Genomic DNA, 17,327 nt, shown 5'->3' with positions numbered 1-17,327 from the left:
CAGAAGCGGCTCCAGCAGCGGCGGCACCAGGTCCACCAGGGCCATAGCGGCCAGGCTCAACTTGAGCCGCAGGAAAAGCCGGGTGAGGTGACTTTCCACTCACACCAGAGCTCTTTGCACACTGCTGGTGGGAATGCAATCTGGTCCAGCCATTGTGGAAATCAGTGTGGAGGTTCCTAAGACAGCTAAAACTTGATCTACCATATGACCCAGCTATAGCACTCCTAGGCATATATCCTAAGGACTCATCTCATTACCTTAGAAATACTTGCTTAGCCATGTTTATTGCAGCTCAATTCACAATAGCTGGGAAATGGAACCAGCCTAGATGTCCTTCAACTGATGAGTGGAAAATGAAGATATGGCACATTTACACAATGGAGTTCTACTCAGCAGTAAAGGAAAAATGAAGTTATGAAATTTTCAGGAAAATGGATGGATCTGGAAAGGATTATACTAAGTGAGGTAACCCAGGCCCAGAAAACCAAGCGCCACATGTTCTCTCTTGTATGTGGATCCTACATACAGATGACTGGGCTTCTATGTGAGAAGGAAAAAACTCAGTAACAGAGGCCAGTAAGCTAGAAAAGAGATATAAAGGGAACAGAAAAGAAGGGAGGGCATACTTAATAGAATGGTATTGTGTATATATATATATATATATATAAGTAGAAGAATAGATTAATGGCAGTGAAAAGGCCCAAAGTGAGGTCAGGGGAAGAGATTGAGTAAAGGAAAGGTGGAGGGAGGGCTAATCAAAATCTAAGAGGATATAAATAAATCATATGGAATCCTCCGTTTTTTGGACAATGGAACACTCAGGAGCTATAGACTGTTGCTAGAAAATTTTCAGTGCCAGGGATAGGATACCTTCCAGTGAGTCATTGGCCAGGGAGGTCCCTGATGGCCCCAAAACATTACAGGCCATTGCTGAGGCTGTTGGTTTCCCACCAGAAATAGATGGTAAGACCCTGTTGCTGAAGATGCCACATACTTGGGCTGGCTTAATTATTTATGTGTTATGTCAATAATGTAAAAATACATAGACTTATCTATATTCTCTAAGTTTTTAGACTTAAAATGGCAAGCAATTTAAAGTATCTTCTCAATAGAAATAAGCATCTTTTCCTTGAATCTCAAAGGCACATACAGTTTATTACTTACAGTACAGAAATACCTAGAAATCATCAATGGCTTTATGACCACTGATTATTAGAATTCCCAAGATAAAAATATTTCTGGGATCTACCCCTAAAGAACTTGACACGGTAAGAGAATTTTTTTCTCTTGTCCTTCATCTATGCATGTTATCTGCAAAACCACAGCTTCATGTATCATAGAGTCATCTTTAATTTATGAAATGTAAGGTACACTTAAAATTCCACGTGGAAAATATAGTTACTAGGCTTATGGTGTGCATGAACTGGCTAGAAAGGAAACCGTGCGGTGGGAGGAGCCTTGCTCTGGGCTGAGGACGCCTCCCCTTGGCCTTCATCTTGTCCAGCCGTATGTCCACTAACCTTAGCCTGCTGCTCAACAGCTTGCGCCTTTTCTTTCTCCACTCTGCAGGGAAAAAAAAGGAGCAATTTATCAGAAATACCCTACCAGATTACCTGGGAAACAATATAAATGAAATCTGGTTAACTTTCATATTATACAAAGGCATAAAATTCTTTCTAATAAAAATAAGCAGTTATGATAATTAAATTCTAACAGATAAGAAGCCGGGTGTGGTGGTGCACTCCTTTAATCCCAGCACTTGGGAGGCGGAGGTAGGAGGATCACTACCCTGAGGTAGAGGTAGGGGTTTGAGGCCACCCTGAGACTACACAGTAAAGTCCACGTCAGCCTGGGTTACAGCGAGATCCAAACTCCAAAACAAAAAACACACAACAAAACAAAAGACCCAGTCCCAGAGAGAGAAGGCATAGTGGTTAAAGGCACCTGTTTGCAAAGCTTGACAGCACAGATTCAATTCCCCAGGACCAACGTAACACCAGCTGCACGAGTGGCACCTGCACCTACAGTTCATGTGCAGTGTCGGGAGGCCCTGGTGCGCCCATTTGCTCTATCTTTTTCTCCTTGCAAATAAATAAATAAATAAATATTTTTTAAGCACCCTAGAAATAGGACCTTAATAAACCATCCACAGGTGGGATGAAATTAAACCGGGCACACTAAATGAACTGTTGGGTGCTAGTTCTGTAACTCGGAAGTCATCCAATCGTCCCACGTAGCCAGGTGTGGACTATTTCATTACCTCTCAGCAAAAGCCCTGATCTCCCAAAGATCCAACTCTTCTTCTGCAACCCAGGTTTCTATAATAACAGGGCCAGTTTGCTTGGGCGTTTCCGGTCTTTTTGGCCGCAGTGCGCTTGATCGAAGGCCTTTCCTCTGAGGTGTAGGTGTTTCTTTGGAAAGAAACCAGAGCATTTTAAACTATAGTTTCGAAAGTTAGAGCACTTCTTTTTTCGCGGGGGTGGGGGAAGGGGGTAGCTGCTGCTATACAGCCCATGATGCTCAAGACCTAGGGTGCCCTCTCTCCAACCTCCCCTCCTGCATCGGCCCCTCTGCTTCCCTGTTGCAACAGAGCTGCCTCGGGGCCATGACAGGAGCAAGGACAATGTGTTACGCACTGTTACAGTGTTACACGTGGCTTACGACCATCCTTCTGCCTGGACTCCATTCTTACCCTAGCCCTAGTGTGATGGAAAGCAATCCATTCTTTGGACCCCAACACCAAGAAAACTTCCTTCAAAAATTTAGACATACTGGCATTCATATCAGAGGAAAAATGCTGAGGAAGGGGTCTCCAAAATATTTGACACAGGTCTGTGCCAGGGAACCTTTTAACTCTCCCCTCAGCCCTCTGGGCTTCTGAAATACCCTGGGGTCAATCTGGTAAGTTTCCAGGTCAACAAAAAGGGAAAGAGGAGGGCCAGGGAGATGGCTTAGTGTGCACAGTGCTTGCTATGAACTGTGAGGGCCTGCGTTTGGGTCCCCAGCACCACGTGAAGGTCAAGCATGGTGAGGCACACTTGAAATCCAGTGGCGACAGGCCATCCCTGGAGAAAGTGGCCTAACTGGACTAGCTCCGTCAGTGAGCTCAGTCAGTGAAAGATTCCGTATCAAACTAAAAGTGTCAACCTCTGGCCTCCACATGCATGCAAACGTGCGCACACACACACACTTCTCACACGTGACCTGCACAAAGTGGCACACGCGACTGGAGCTCGGCTGTGGCAGCAGGAGGTCCTGGCCGGCCCAGACTCATTCTGTGCATGACTTGCTCTCTCTCAAATAAGTAACTACATGCAAATATTTTTAAAAATAACTACAAGGCATGGGAGATGGCTCAGCAGTTAAAGGCACTTGATGACAAAGCTTATTGGACTGCCTTTGATTCCACAGTAGCCATGGACATCTGCAGCTTTGAAAAAATTCGTTCAGGGCTGGAGAGAGGGATTAGTGGTTAAGGCGCTTGCCCATAAAGCAAAAGATAGGCTCGATGCCCCAGGACCCGTGTAAGGTAGATGAACAGGTGGTTAAGTATCTGAAGTTCATTTGCAACAGCTGAAGCTATGTGCCTCTTTCCCTCTCTAAAATAAATAATATAAAACAAAATAAAAAATTTTTTAAAATTCATTTGGGTTGTTCAGGCCAGCTTTGAATTTGTGATTCTGCCTCAGCCTCCAGAGTACCTAGCATTATGTGTGCGTACCTCTAAGACCAACCACAGTAACTCTTTGTAAAAACTTTAAAAAAATGTTATTTTATTTTAGAGGGACTGAGTGAGAGACAGATAGAACTGGCACTCCAGGCCTCACCAGCACAATGAAACACCAGATGGCTGCACCACCTCGGGGCCTATGAGACCTGCGTTTCCCTGACCTTTGTGGTGTGGCTGACATGGGATCTGGAGAGTAGAACATGGGTCCTTTGGCTTCACAGGCAAGTGCCTTAACCACTAAGCCATTTCTCCAGACCCACCATAACTCTTTATATGTCTGTATGATTCCCTTTTAACTTTTCTTTGTACTTAAGAGAGGCCTCAAACTCAAGAGCTTCCTGACAGCAGCAGCAGGCACCACTGTGCTTCCTGTCTGCAGTAGGAGTGTCAGAGTTCCCATCACTATCCCCACTGCTACCAATTTTTGAGGCAGGCCTCGCTCTCACCCAGGCTGGTCTTGAACTCAGGTTGAGCTTCCTACCTAAGGTTCCAGGGTACTGAAATTAAAGGTGTGCGCCACCACACTTGGCTCTGGTTTACTTTTATTTTATTTTTAAATATGGAATGCTTCATGAATTTGCATGTCATCCTTGCACAGAGGCCATGCTAATCTTCTCTGTATCATTCCGATTGTAGTACATGTGCTGCCCAAGTGAGCATTCTGGTTTACTTTTTTGAGACTGGAATTTATTCTGAAGCCCAGGCCGGGTACAAAATCATGCAATTTTCTTGCCTTAGCCTTTTGAATGCTGAGATTATAGATATCTGCAATATGCCTAGCTACATTAAAAAAAAAAAAAAAAAACTACTTACTTTTATTTATTTATCTAAGAGAAAGAGAGAATGAGAATATGGCATGCCAGGGCCTCCAGCTACTGCAAACAAACTAGATGCATGCACCACTTTCTATACCTGGCTTTCATGGGTCCTGGGGAATTGAACCTGGGTCCTTTGGTCTTATAGGCAAGTGTCTTAACCACTAAACCATCTCTTCAGCTCCACTTAAAAAAAAAAACTGTAATAGTTTGCAATGAAAAAGAAGTCATTTTGTTTTTTAGTTGTTGGTTTTATCTTTTTTGTTTTTGCGAGGTAGGGTCTCACTCTAGGCCAGGCTGACCTGAAATTCACTCTGTAGTCCCAGGCTGGACTCAATCTCACAGTGATTCTCCTACCTCTGCCTCCCGAGCGCTGGATTAAAGGTGTGTGCCACCGCATCTGGCCAGAAGTCATTTTTAAAAATTGAATAGATCTGGGCGTGGTGGCACACACCTTTAACCCCAGCACTTGGGAGGCAGAGGTAGGAGGATAGCACTGAGTTTGAAGCCACCCTGAGACTACATAGTGAATTCTAGCTCAGCCTGGGCTAGAGTGAAACTACCTTGGAAAAAAAAGCAAAAAGTTGAATAGGGCTGGAGAGATGGCTTAGTGGTTAAGGCACTTGCCTGTGAAGCTAAAGACCCAGGTTCAGTTCCCCAGTACCTACATAAGCCAGAAAAGGTAAGCACAAGGTGGTCCATTCATCTAGAGTTTGTCTGCAGTGGCTAGAGGTCCTGGTGTGTGCCCTATCTCTCTGTCTCTTTCTTAAATAAATAAATAAATTTCTAAAAAGTTGAATACAGCTGGTCTCAAAGAAATAAAGCAAAGTACAAACAAAAAATCCTAAAATAGTGATGATGATGATGATAATAATAATAATAATAATAATAATAATAAAGTGGGGCTGGGCTGGCTAATGAAGGGAAAGGACACTGAGTAGCATTAAGAAAACAATTATGACCAAATTCCAATGAATAAAATAGATGGTTAGCACAACAGTTACAACAGAATTTTTTCTATTTCTTACCTTTTGGTGCTTCTGGAACTCCAATGGGACAAATAATTTTCCTGACACAATATTCAGAACGAATGCCATAAGGACCAACATCTCGCCTTTTAATTATTTCTGTTGTAGTGATTTCAGTTTCAGAAGTTTCTATGGGGATTTAATTTAAATAATATTAATAACTAACCTCAATGCTAAGAAACAAGAAGGTATAACATCTAATGCTTTTCCTTTTTTGTTTGAGGTAGGGTCTTGCTCTAGCTCAGGCTGACCTGGAATTCACTATGTAGTTTCACAGCCTCCCAAGTGTTGGGACAAAAGACATGGACCACCACACCTGGTTCTGCCCAGGGTGGTCTTGAACTCCTGGGGTGCAAGAGATCCTCCCTGGGTGCAAGAAATCCTCTTGCCTTTGCCTTCTAAGTAGTTGAGAGGAAAATTTCTGAGATGAACGAAATGGTATACTGTAAGAAACAGCTTTGCTCTCAGTGGCAAACTCTAAGTAATAAAGGAAGTTCAATTTAAATAGCTTAAATTCTATGACAATATCATTAGAAAATTTAAACTGGTTCATGTGTGGTGACTCACAATCTGAACCTTCCCCTTTGGCATTGATTTTATGCCATGTGGCGAACTGAAAACTATGACTTTTACAAAATAACACAAAGGTTTAATCAGCTCAGTGAATGGCCAAATGACTTGGTCTTTTACTGCAGGCCTCGAACTTCTGGCCTTCCTGCCTCAGCCTCTAAGGAGTGGGGTTACAGGCTTGAAACACCAGATCTAGATCTTTTAAATGTAAGTAAAATTTACTCCCTCCACTCACCTGTCCGTGTAGTTCCCCCTCCTGGAGGAGCCTTGGCCGCCATGTCATCCCATCTCAAACTGGCCCACAGTAACCGCAACATCAGGCTCACTCCCGCTAAGGACTTGACGGTCTGAAGTCTATACCTGAAAGAACAACCCAAATGAAACTATATGATGCATGCATGCACACATGCCTGCATACCTACCTACAAAACACAGACATACTCCCACACGCTCACTCACTCTCTTTCTCTCGACTAAACTGAAAAGATGTGTTTGTTTGTCCTCACTACTACTTTTGTATTTATAATACGGCTGTGTAACACTTTGGCATTAAATATTTCTTAAAAGAACAACTTTTTGTTCCTAGGTATAACATGCATCTAGGAATTTTAAAAGTATCTAGATTCATTTCAAGTCCCATTTAAATATGCAATTTTTTTTTTAGGGGTGATAAAATGACAATTTATAAAGAGTTCTATAAATCCACCTAAAACAAGAGCAAAAATAGCCATCTTTCTAAATATGATAAAGAATTTTGAAGATAAAATCATGACTGACTAATTTTTGCTGAAACAAATAAATCTGAACATGTTTCCATTTTCACAAAGAGTGAAATGCAGCTAAGACACTTTTGAAATGTCAGAAGATATTTCAAACTAAAATTCTGTAATCAAATAGTGGGCCTTCAAAATGTACAAATGACTACATGATGAGTACAGCAAGTAATTTTAATGTATTTTGGGGATCCTACAATGAATAAAAACTTACAAGAACAATACTATCATGTGTTACTAATCTGAAGAGAAAGAACCTATTCATGTTTTCTCTAAACACTATGCAAACTTAATATTTTTGTATTATTTCAAAAATAATGCTTAATAAGGTTGGGTGTGGTGGCACATGTCTTTAATCCCAGCACTCATGAGGTGGAAGTGGGTTCAAGAACAGCCTGGACTAAGATTGAGTTCTAGGTCACTTTGTGATGGAGTGAAACCCTACTTTAAAAAAAGCAGGGTGTGGTGGTACACCCCTTTAATCCCAGCACTCGGGAGGTAGAGGTAAGAGGATCGCTGTGAGTGCAAGGCCAGTCTGAGACTACACAGTGAATTTCAGGTTAGCCTGGACTAAAGTGAGATCCTACCTCGAAAAACCAAAAACAAATAAATAAATGAATGAAATGATAATAATAACAATAAATCTCTGAAAAATTCACATTGTCAACTGGAATAAGTATCATGCCTTCAAATGGAATTCCCTGTAATATATATATTCAATACATACTAAAGCAATATTCCCTATTAGGATATTAGTATAATTAAATATCCTGCTGACATTTCCATTTTACATGGAATATACTGGCTGAGTGTAGCATAAAGGAAGCCTATCACATGAAAATATTCTCCACTAACACAGAGTTATGACAGATTGGCATTTGAAAGGCAGTGCTTTGTACTGTTGCTGCTAGTTGAGCAAATAAAGTGTGTGAGACAGGCATTGTTCTATTTAAACTGGTGCTGTAGCTTCAGAGCTTCCTGTCCTGCTTGTGACAGATTATTTTCTTCACGGTGTCACCCTCTGACCTGAACAGAGTAACCTTGAAATTAGCAGAGAGGTGCTAACTAGTGTAGGGAAGAGAGTGACTGTCTCTTTTCAAATTGCACTCTATAGAAATCCTTACAATGTCAGGGGAAAAGAACAAACAGTTGTATATGGAGAAAAGTCTATTCATTTTCTCTTCTCCCCCTACTTGCTCTCTTGGGTCAAGCAATAACTCCAGAGCATCTCTCCCCTTCCCTTCTCTCTAGACAGTGCCCAGACAAGTGCTCTGCCACTGAGCTATATCTTTAGCCCTGAAGCAAACCTATTTTTATTTTTTTTTATTTATTTATTTTTTTTGGTTTTTCGAGGTAGGGTCTCACTGTAGCCCAGGCTGACCTGGAATTCACTATGGAGTCTCAGGGTGGCCTCGAACTCACAATCCTCCCACCTCTGCCTCCCGAGTGCTGGGATTAAAGGCGTGCGCCACCACGCCCGGCTCAAACCTATTTTTAAATGGAAATAACATCTGTGCAGAAACACACCTCATAGATTACCAGCTGTTCATTCATTCATTCATTCATTCACTGAAAACCAGTTGAGTGCCTCCTATGTGGTAACAGGAGAACAAAGGAGTGGATGGTCTCTGTTTCAAGCTGGGGACAATTTTAAGGTGTTGGGGTCACAGGCTGCAGGCAGGGGCACACATAGCTAAGGAGGAAAGCAAGTTTAAGAGCACACGTTTCTTCTCTGGCACATCTGGTGTGTCATGGGCTGGGGAGAAGTGGGGTGTTTGTATACACATAGAAGCCCGAATGTGCTGTGCCCGACTGAATGCTTTAAGATCAGTACCGACTGCGCACACATTAGGGATCCAGTGCTGCACGGCTTGAAGGGGAAGTTCTGTTCACAGAATGAGCTCCAGAGACAGACACTTTCCCTGACACTCCTTGCAGTAGCCTGCTGCACCTCAACCCCCTCAAGAACATTCCCAGATTAGATTAGCAGGATCCTTCTCACAGCACTGTGGAGAACAAATACCCATTCTGCCGGGCATGGTGGCATACATCTTTAATCACAGCACTCAGGAGGCAAAGGTAGGAGGATTGCTGCAAGTTCAAGGCATAGTGAATTTTAGGTCAGTGTGGGCCAGGGCAGGACCCTACCTGGTAAAACAAAAACAAAAAAAAATTTTAAAAGGCCAGGCATGGTGGCACATGCCTTTAGTCCCAGCACTTGGGAGGCAGAGGTAGGAGGACTGCTATGAGTTTGAGGTCACCCTGAGACTACATAGTGAATTCCAGGTCAGCCTAGGCTAGAGTGAGACCTTACCTCAAAAAACAAACAAACAAAATAAATAAATAGAAACAAAAATTCTAGGGAAAAAGGCATCCCCCCCCCCCACCAACAGTGCTTAGCCTTAATATTAAATTAAAAAAAAAAAAAACTATTGTGTGGTGTGTGTGTGTGTGTGTGTGCACAAGAGGATCTCATGTCTCTGTAAAAGAACATTAGACACTTGGGCCACTTTTCATGTTTGGCTTTATGTGGGTGCTGGGAAGTTGAACCTGGGCCAGCATCTTTAACCACTGAGCCATTTTCCTAGTCCAATATCAAAATTTCTTTTATATATATATATATATATTAACTTGAGAGAGGGAAGGAGGGAGAAAGATAGAGATAATAAGCATGCCAAGGCCTCTTGCACAAACAAACTCCACATACACCACTTGGGCACGTGACTTATGTGGGCAATGGGGGATTGAATTTAGGCCAGCAGACTTTGCAAGCAAGAGCCTCTTAACTGAGTCATCTCTTCAGCCCTAATATTAACTTTTTAAAAAATGCAGCTGGAGCCGGGCGTGGTGGTGCACGCCTTTAATCCCAGCACTCGGGAGGCAGAGGTAGGAGGATTGCCATGAGTTCAAGGCCACCCTGAGACTCCATAGTGAATTCCAGGTCAGACTGGGCTAGAGTGAGACCCTACCTCGAACCCCCCCCCCCAAAAAAAAAAAAAAAAACTGCAGCTGGGTCTGCCTATAGTCCTAGCTACACGACAGGCTGAGGTGGGAAGAGCGCTCGAGCCCAAGCTGGAGATCAGCCTGGATAGCATAGCTAGACGCTTGAATCAAAAGGGAGCCTTGGGAGGAAGGGCTGGAGAGAGAGCTCAGTTGTTGAATGCTTCCTGTGCAAGCGTGAGGGCCTGAGATGACCCAAATTAGATCCCATAGCACATGTCAACAGTTGGGTGTGACCACACATACCTGTAACCTCAGTCCTGTGTTAGGAGCACAGACCAAAGATCACTTGCCTACACTCCACCAAGACTCCACAGGTGAGGGGCTGCTAGAGTGGCTCAGCGTTTCTACTCCAAGCAACACACATATTTGGTTCAAGGACCAGTATAAAAATGCACTTTACATGCATAGCTTTTGTAATGTACTCAAAAAATCAACATAACATATTGTTACCCATCCTTCTACTAGACAGTAGGGATTATATTTGACTCAGCTTCAACAAATTAATAGGTTAGCATGTATTTGAAGGTAATTATTCATCAAAAACAAACAAGGAGGTTTTTCTAGCCATTAAAAAAATAAAAAGCTGACCAAATAGATATAACTTGTGCCACAGTGCATATCAAAACATCTTAATACAAGGTTCCTTGTGCAGACAAGGGCCCTGAGCCCCGTGGATGAAGACAGGGGACCAGTTCTCCCCAGAGAGCAGCGCTTCCCAGTTAAGCCTCCCTTCCACTTAGAACAGAACGGAGCATTAAGTCTAGCGAGTGCCAGGTCACCTTAATTAAACTACTTGTACACAGTAACTTTTCCAGTGGGAAAGAAGTTACCTGCAGGACAGTCAAGGATACATTTGGGGACCGCTCTCAATGAAGAAAGCAGAAAAGTGCAGAGTAATCCTACAAATCCATGAACTGTCATGAGGACGTCCTTGATTCCCTGCAGGATTCTGCAAGCCCTTCACTGCAGGCCCTGCAGAGAAATTGGACTTTTCAGCTGTCTCTATTGAATGTGTAATGGAGTCATGACAGTTTACTTCAAAACAATTGATGAGGTATAAAAAACTTGGTCATACAAATTATAAGTGGCTGTAATAAAAAAATTAATCCCTTTATAGATAAGATTTACACTGCTTTTTGGTCTTTTCGGATAGTAGCTGACTGTATTTAAGGAACACAAAAAGTGTGATTTTAATTAAGCTGGAAACATTAAAACACACAGAAATGAAGTCTGCTCAGTACCCTGTTAACATGATACCTTCAGGACTCTAATCCTGGTTTCTGAATGTGCCCCTCAGCTCTGTCCTTCCTGTTCTCAATGCTTATGTACCATCCTTCTCAATTATAAGGGTAAGACAGAGACAAAGACATGAAAGGGACAGAGCAAGTACAAACACATGAAATGCAAGATAGGACATACGGCCCTACACGACACAGCCCCTTACTACCTCTGTAGCCACAAGCAAATCATCATACACCGGTTAAGTTTTCTAACATCCTTTCCCAAATTAAAAAAAAAAAAGGGCATAATTTCACAAGTATATATTTATGATTTATCCCCCCATCTTAAAAAGTGTCTAGAAAATTTTAAAGTAGGATTCCTTCTGGGCTTTAAGAAACTCCTAAGAAATTAATAGTCTGCCTTTTCTTGCATAAATAACAGAATTCAAAAACACATGCCTATCATGCAGATGAATTACCTAAGGAGGACTTCTTTCTACGTTATGATGAGCTTTATGAAATTTACAGGCATGTCTCCTTATGTTATTATGAATTACCTAATAGAAATAAAATGCAAACATTCCAGAAAGTTGGTGGTGATTCAATTCTGTGGGTACTTTGTTCCCAGAGCACATAACATGTGACAAGTTAGAAAGCTGGATCACAAAATCAATCAAGTTTGACATGTTCCTTTTATTTTGTAAAAGTTAAAATTAAAATTCATGTTGAAAGATCCCCTTACATATTAAGTAAACAGTTTTTGAAAGTGTATTTTTCCCAAGGAAACTTCAGCACTACCAGCTGGGCCCTTCTGTATCGTGTTCATTACCAACTCTGGTCCTGCCTACGTGCTTCCCTATCGTATTGGCAGCATCTCATTTTGTTTAAAAATGACAAATGTTTAAGACTCTTAAAAACTTCCTCCCTCCCTGAATACATTTTAAAGTACATACCTCCAAGTGATACCAAAGGTTGGTCTGGGCGAAGGGTATGGCCATATATCCAAGGCAGGTTTTGCATTGTAATTAAAATAAGGGACTTCTCGGATTCCTCCTTTTCTGGCCAGCTTTTTCAAGTCATCATTGGGCAAGACAAATATGCTCTTCTTGCTGCTTTTGGTAACGAACTTCCTATAGGATGGCAGAGCGGTACCTGAGCGGGTCTTCTTGGGCCTGGAGAACTTGGTCAGCTTCACTCTGTCTCTTGTCGAGTACTCTTTGCTTACAGTCATGGACGTGACCAGTGTGCCTCCTGCAGTCGTCAGGGAGTCCGTCACTGTCGTGGTGACCACAGTTTTGCTTTGCTCCTTGACAGAGATGATGTCCATACTGCTGTCAGTGGAAGGCGTAGACAGCTTTGTTACAGTGGTGGTGGTGGTGGTGACAGTGGACTTGGCGCAATTCTCTGTGGAAGAGACCACCGTCTGTTTATCTCCCTCAGCTACCTTGACCACGGTTTTTGATTCTGTGGCGACCATAGATGTCATCGTGGTAACTTCTGTGATGACTGTTTTCCTTTTGTATTCTCCATTGACACTTTCACTTTCGTTGGTGGGCAGGCCATTTTCATCAGTAAAATCATTACTGAGGTTCGATTCCTCTTCAGAAGTACTAGGAGATCGAGCGATTTTCTTAACTTCTGGAGTTTCAATTTCCATATCTTCTACCTGATGAAATGAATTGCTTTCGGGACAGGATGGTGGGGGTGTGGTTATCTGGGTGCTGTCAGACTCTTTGGTTGATGGTAGGGACTCAAGGTGCTCTCTGTTATCACCACCATCACCTGAAGAACACTGTAAATGTGAACTGGTTACTAAACTGCTCTTTTCATTAAATTCTTCCATGATGACATCACCATTAATGAGTGGCTTTGTGGCAGGTTCTTTAACAGCCAAGGACTTACTCTTTCCAGGGATTGTTTTATTTATACTGTTGACCTTTGGCTCGACAACGCAACTTCCGGCCTTACTTTCAGAGGTTCCCTTCAAGCACTCACCTTTCAGATAGCCCTCAGACTTATCTTTGCCATTTATCTGAAATGCATTTGTTTTTTGTCCTTTCTTTTCAGACTCATTATTCCTTTTATCAGTGTTATTTTTCAGATTTACTTGATCTATACATTTGTTAACTGGTGGCTCCTCTAGCTTCCTCTGATGACTTGGCTTTTGACCATGTGCTTCAGTTGCCTTACCCAGCCGCCCACTGTCACACTTCCCAGGGGACTTAGAAACCAACGCCCCTTTCAGTGGCCCCCGGCTCTCAACCCCTGGTTCTGGAGGTGTGGTCTGCTCAGAAATCCTTTTGTTGCTGTTCTGAACAACCATATCTTCTTCACTACTGTCCTGAATGGACATAGTGTCTGAGCTATTGTCCACAATGTGGTTATACTCAGAGTCACATCCTCGTTTGCCATCAAAGTCCACTGCTTTTGAAAGGGATGGGGAAGCTTTGTCCTGGGTACTTGTACCTCCTGATGCTGGTAGGGCACTCTGTAAGGAGGAAGAAATGGTATCATTATCTTCCTGGATGAGTACTTTTTTGTTTTTACAGATCAAAGTACCAATACCATCAGTACTGCCTGGTTTTGAGTCATCAATGGAAATATCACTTCCTTTTGTTTTAACCTTCCTTGATTCATGGCCTTTCCTGGCAGGTTCAGGAAGATTCCCATCTACCTCACTGTCAACAGAACCCTGTCTCTGGGAGTGTGCCTCTGGACTCTGAGTGGAAACATCATCTAACGTTTGACCTTTCTGATCAAGTTTGTCTGTGGTGTGACCGGGCTCACCGACCTCAGGAACTGAGGAGTCACTCTGTGAACTTCCCTGCATCGAGTCCTCAGATTTATCAGTATTTGTACTAGGACTTGGTTGTTGCTTAAGCATGTCACTTTGACAGCGTTCTTTTGCTTTTGCTGTTGTTGGTGACTCAGGGGGACTTTTCAAAGAGCTTGGAGGCGACTTTCCTGTACTCTTAATTCCATTCTCCAACTTCATTTTCTCAAGGCGTTGTTTTTCTTCCAGTGTGAACTGTTTAATTCTCCTTTCAAGAAGTCCGTCAAGTTTGGACGACTTTGTTTTCTTTTTGTAACTAGTCCTTAGATGAAAACCCTCACTGACATTGACTAAATCCACTTGAGAACCTTCCTGACAATTTACATAACACTCTGTTTTCACACTGTCCTCAATCTCCATTGGTTCTTCTTTCAAAGATCTACCGTTGTCAGAATCTAATTCTTTTACATCTGAAAAATAAAAGACATTTATGAACATGTCATTTCTATTCTAAATGAGCAATTCATGACCCTATTTTCATTTTTAAAGTACATATTTCTCTTGCAGGGCATGGTGACACACACCTTTAATACCATCACTAAGGAGATTAAAATAGGAGGATCCTTATGTGTTCAAGGCCAACCGGAGCTACAGAGTAGGTTCCAGGTCAGCCTGGACTAGAGTAAGACCTTGCTAATAAATAAATAAATAAATAAATAAATAAATAAATAAATAAAATAAAAACCTAGTCAAATAGGTAGATAATAAGTAGAGCATCCTGTAATCTCAGAACTAAGGAGGAAGATGCAGGAGGGTTGCTACAAATTTCAGGCCAGTCTGGGTTACACAAGACCCTGGCACACCAATTATCTGTCTGTCTGTCTGTTTGTCTACCTACCTACTTACTTATTGCTTTCTCTTTCTCTTTCTCTCAAATAAATAAAAATAAAGTTTTTTTTTTTAAGACCACATATTTCAATATTCTAGTTCTTGACATTTAAAACTGAAGTGTTTCTGTACTGGAAAATGACTGTGACATGCTGCTGGATACACTAGTGCCTTTGGTACATGATATCTTATTATATAAACTCTTCTGGGTGTGATGGCCCATGCTTATAACTCTACCACTAGAGGTACTGCGGTAAGAAAATCATGAGATTTGAGGCCAACCTGGGCTACATAGCAAACCAAACCAACCAAATTAAAAAAAAAACAACATTGAGATGTATTTGTTATCTAGCTTACATAGTTTTTATTTTTTTAAACCATAAATATTATTACTTTTATATATTATATTTTTATATATTATATACATTATATTATATTTATATTTTATATAATTATATTAATATTCTTACATATACTTTCTTCTTGCTAATTTCATTATTACCTTATATAAAAGGACATAAGGGTAATCCAAAAACTAACTGTTGAAACTGTATCATTTATACTCTAACTTGTACATTATTCAGAAAGTTGTTCATGTAGTTTATTTCCAAATGGAAGTATATAGAAAGTTTTTATGCTTTTTTAAAAATTTTTTAATTTTTATTAACATTTTCCATGATTATAAAATATATCCCATGGTAATTCCGTCCCTCCCCACCCCCACATTTTCTCATTTGAAATTCCATTCTCCATCATATTACCTCCCCATTACAATCATTGTAATTACATATATACAATATCAACCTATTAAACATAGTTTTTAAATGTTTGCTGGTTTAAGACATGGTTGTCCTAATGTAGTGTTAGCTGGCCTGAAACTCCATAAATAGACCACATTGGCCTTAAACTTGTAGCAACTCTCTTGCTTCTACTTCCCACAAGCTAGGATTACAGTATTGTACCACCATTCCATGTTGACTAAAATAAAATAAAAAATAAAAATAAAAAATAAAAGAGTATTTTTTTTTTCCCTCTAGGTAGGATTTTGCTCTAACCCAGGCTGGCCTCTTACAGCGATCCTCCTACCTCTGCCTCCTGAGTGCTGGGATTAAAGGCGTGCGCCTCTAGGTTTGTGTGTGTGTGTGTAAGTCAAAGGACAACCTCAAGGTATCTGTGTTCCACCCTCTTTGAGAGAAAGTCTCCTGCCAATATAAAACAAGCGCCAGACTGGCTTCAATTGTCCTGGCTCTGTCTGCACTGTTACAGGACACGGCAACACAACAAGCGCCACTCTGCATGTAGCATCATGTGGCTGCAGGGGAACTGAACCTGGGTTGGCAGGCTTTGCAAGTAAGTGCTTTAGCTACTGAGCCATCTCCCCAGACCATATATATATATCTTTTATTTGTTAACATTTTCCTCATATAGTTATTACTTGTAAATATTTTAAAATTATAGTGGTTGGTTTGGACAGATGCGGTGCACTTTGGGGGGTGAGGGACAAATGATATATGGTCGCTGGTGTGTGGTATGGAGCCAGTCAGCAGCTTTCTCAGATATGTCCTCTTAGCCAGCTTAAAAAAAATATATATATGGGAGGCTGGGGGAGAGAAAGAGAAAGAGGCAGACAGGAAGAATATGCATGCCCTGGGGCCTCCTCCTGCCATTGCAAATGAACTTCAACAGAATGTCCAGAATGGGCGAATCCACAAAAATAGGTTGGTGGACAAATCTGGGGAGGTTTCTGCTAATGAACATAAGACTTAATTCTGGTATGATGAAAATATCCTAACTGAACAAATGTGATGCCACCATGAATACAGCGCAGCAGGCACCTGCACTGGGTGAAGTGTAGGATCTGTGAGTAACTGTCAGTGAAGCTATTCTCAGAGACAGTGCAATGCCCCTCTGGTGCAGGGGCGCCTGACCCAGCGTGCCCATGCCATCCTCGATATTGGGCGCCCATTACCTTGGTCCCTCTTCTCAGCACTCTTGGGGATGTCCATGTCATTTTCATCAGCTCCTTTGACATCCTCTGAATCTTTCACTTCTCCCTTCTCAGAATCAGATTCTGTCTTAATTTTTTTTGGACTCCGGGGACATTTTCTTCTATCTGATTCATCCATATTTTCATCCACATTACTTTTGGCTAAAAAGAATCACATGTTTGGCAATTACAGATATTTTTAACATCCTAGAAATTTTATATATCTAGGCTAGTGGAAACGACCAAGTACTCACCAGTAAGTATATTTCATTATTTTCAGCGAAACAAAAACCAAAGCTAATAGCAGTGAAGGTGTTTGCCTGCAAAGCCAAAGCAGTGAGGCTCAATTCCCCAGCACCCACGTAAGCCAGGTACACAAGGGGGTGCATGCGTCTGGAGTTCCTTGGCAGTAGCTAGAGGCCCTGGTACACCAATTTTCTCCCTCCTTCTCTCTCTATTTCTCTTTGCCCCTCTCTCCCTTCCTCCCATCCTCCTTCCATCCTTACTTCCATCCCTCTCAGTTTCTCTCAAATACATAAA

At 41.7% G+C, this 17,327-nt stretch overlaps 1 protein-coding gene and 1 non-coding gene across 10 annotated transcripts in view; both read right to left on the bottom strand.

The window, feature by feature from the left end:
• Bptf (bromodomain PHD finger transcription factor) overlaps window positions 1-17,327 on the bottom strand; it is a 137,607-nt gene that overhangs the window by 38,581 nt on the left and 81,699 nt on the right. For 8 of the 9 annotated variants that reach the window (XM_045158569.1, XM_045158573.1, XM_045158567.1 and 5 more), the window contains 6 exons: window positions 16,770-16,949; window positions 12,093-14,382; window positions 6,379-6,503; window positions 5,574-5,702; window positions 2,261-2,411; window positions 1,521-1,563 (listed from right to left, as the gene is read on the bottom strand). In XM_045158569.1, the coding sequence (XP_045014504.1) occupies window positions 1,521-1,563; window positions 2,261-2,411; window positions 5,574-5,702; window positions 6,379-6,503; window positions 12,093-14,382; window positions 16,770-16,949 (2,918 nt within the window). The remainder of the gene's footprint in view (window positions 1-1,520; window positions 1,564-2,260; window positions 2,412-5,573; window positions 5,703-6,378; window positions 6,504-12,092; window positions 14,383-16,769; window positions 16,950-17,327) is intronic. The other variant, XM_045158571.1, reaches the window with a different exon arrangement.
• LOC123463754 lies at window positions 4,284-4,390 on the bottom strand. Its single transcript, XR_006639141.1, has one exon. It is a non-coding gene; the product is annotated as a U6 spliceosomal RNA (small nuclear RNA).

This window comes from Jaculus jaculus, chromosome 9, assembly GCF_020740685.1.
Source record: "Jaculus jaculus isolate mJacJac1 chromosome 9, mJacJac1.mat.Y.cur, whole genome shotgun sequence".
NCBI classification, from domain to species: domain Eukaryota; kingdom Metazoa; phylum Chordata; class Mammalia; order Rodentia; family Dipodidae; genus Jaculus; species Jaculus jaculus.
This window is presented reverse-complemented; position numbering and strand designations above follow the sequence as displayed.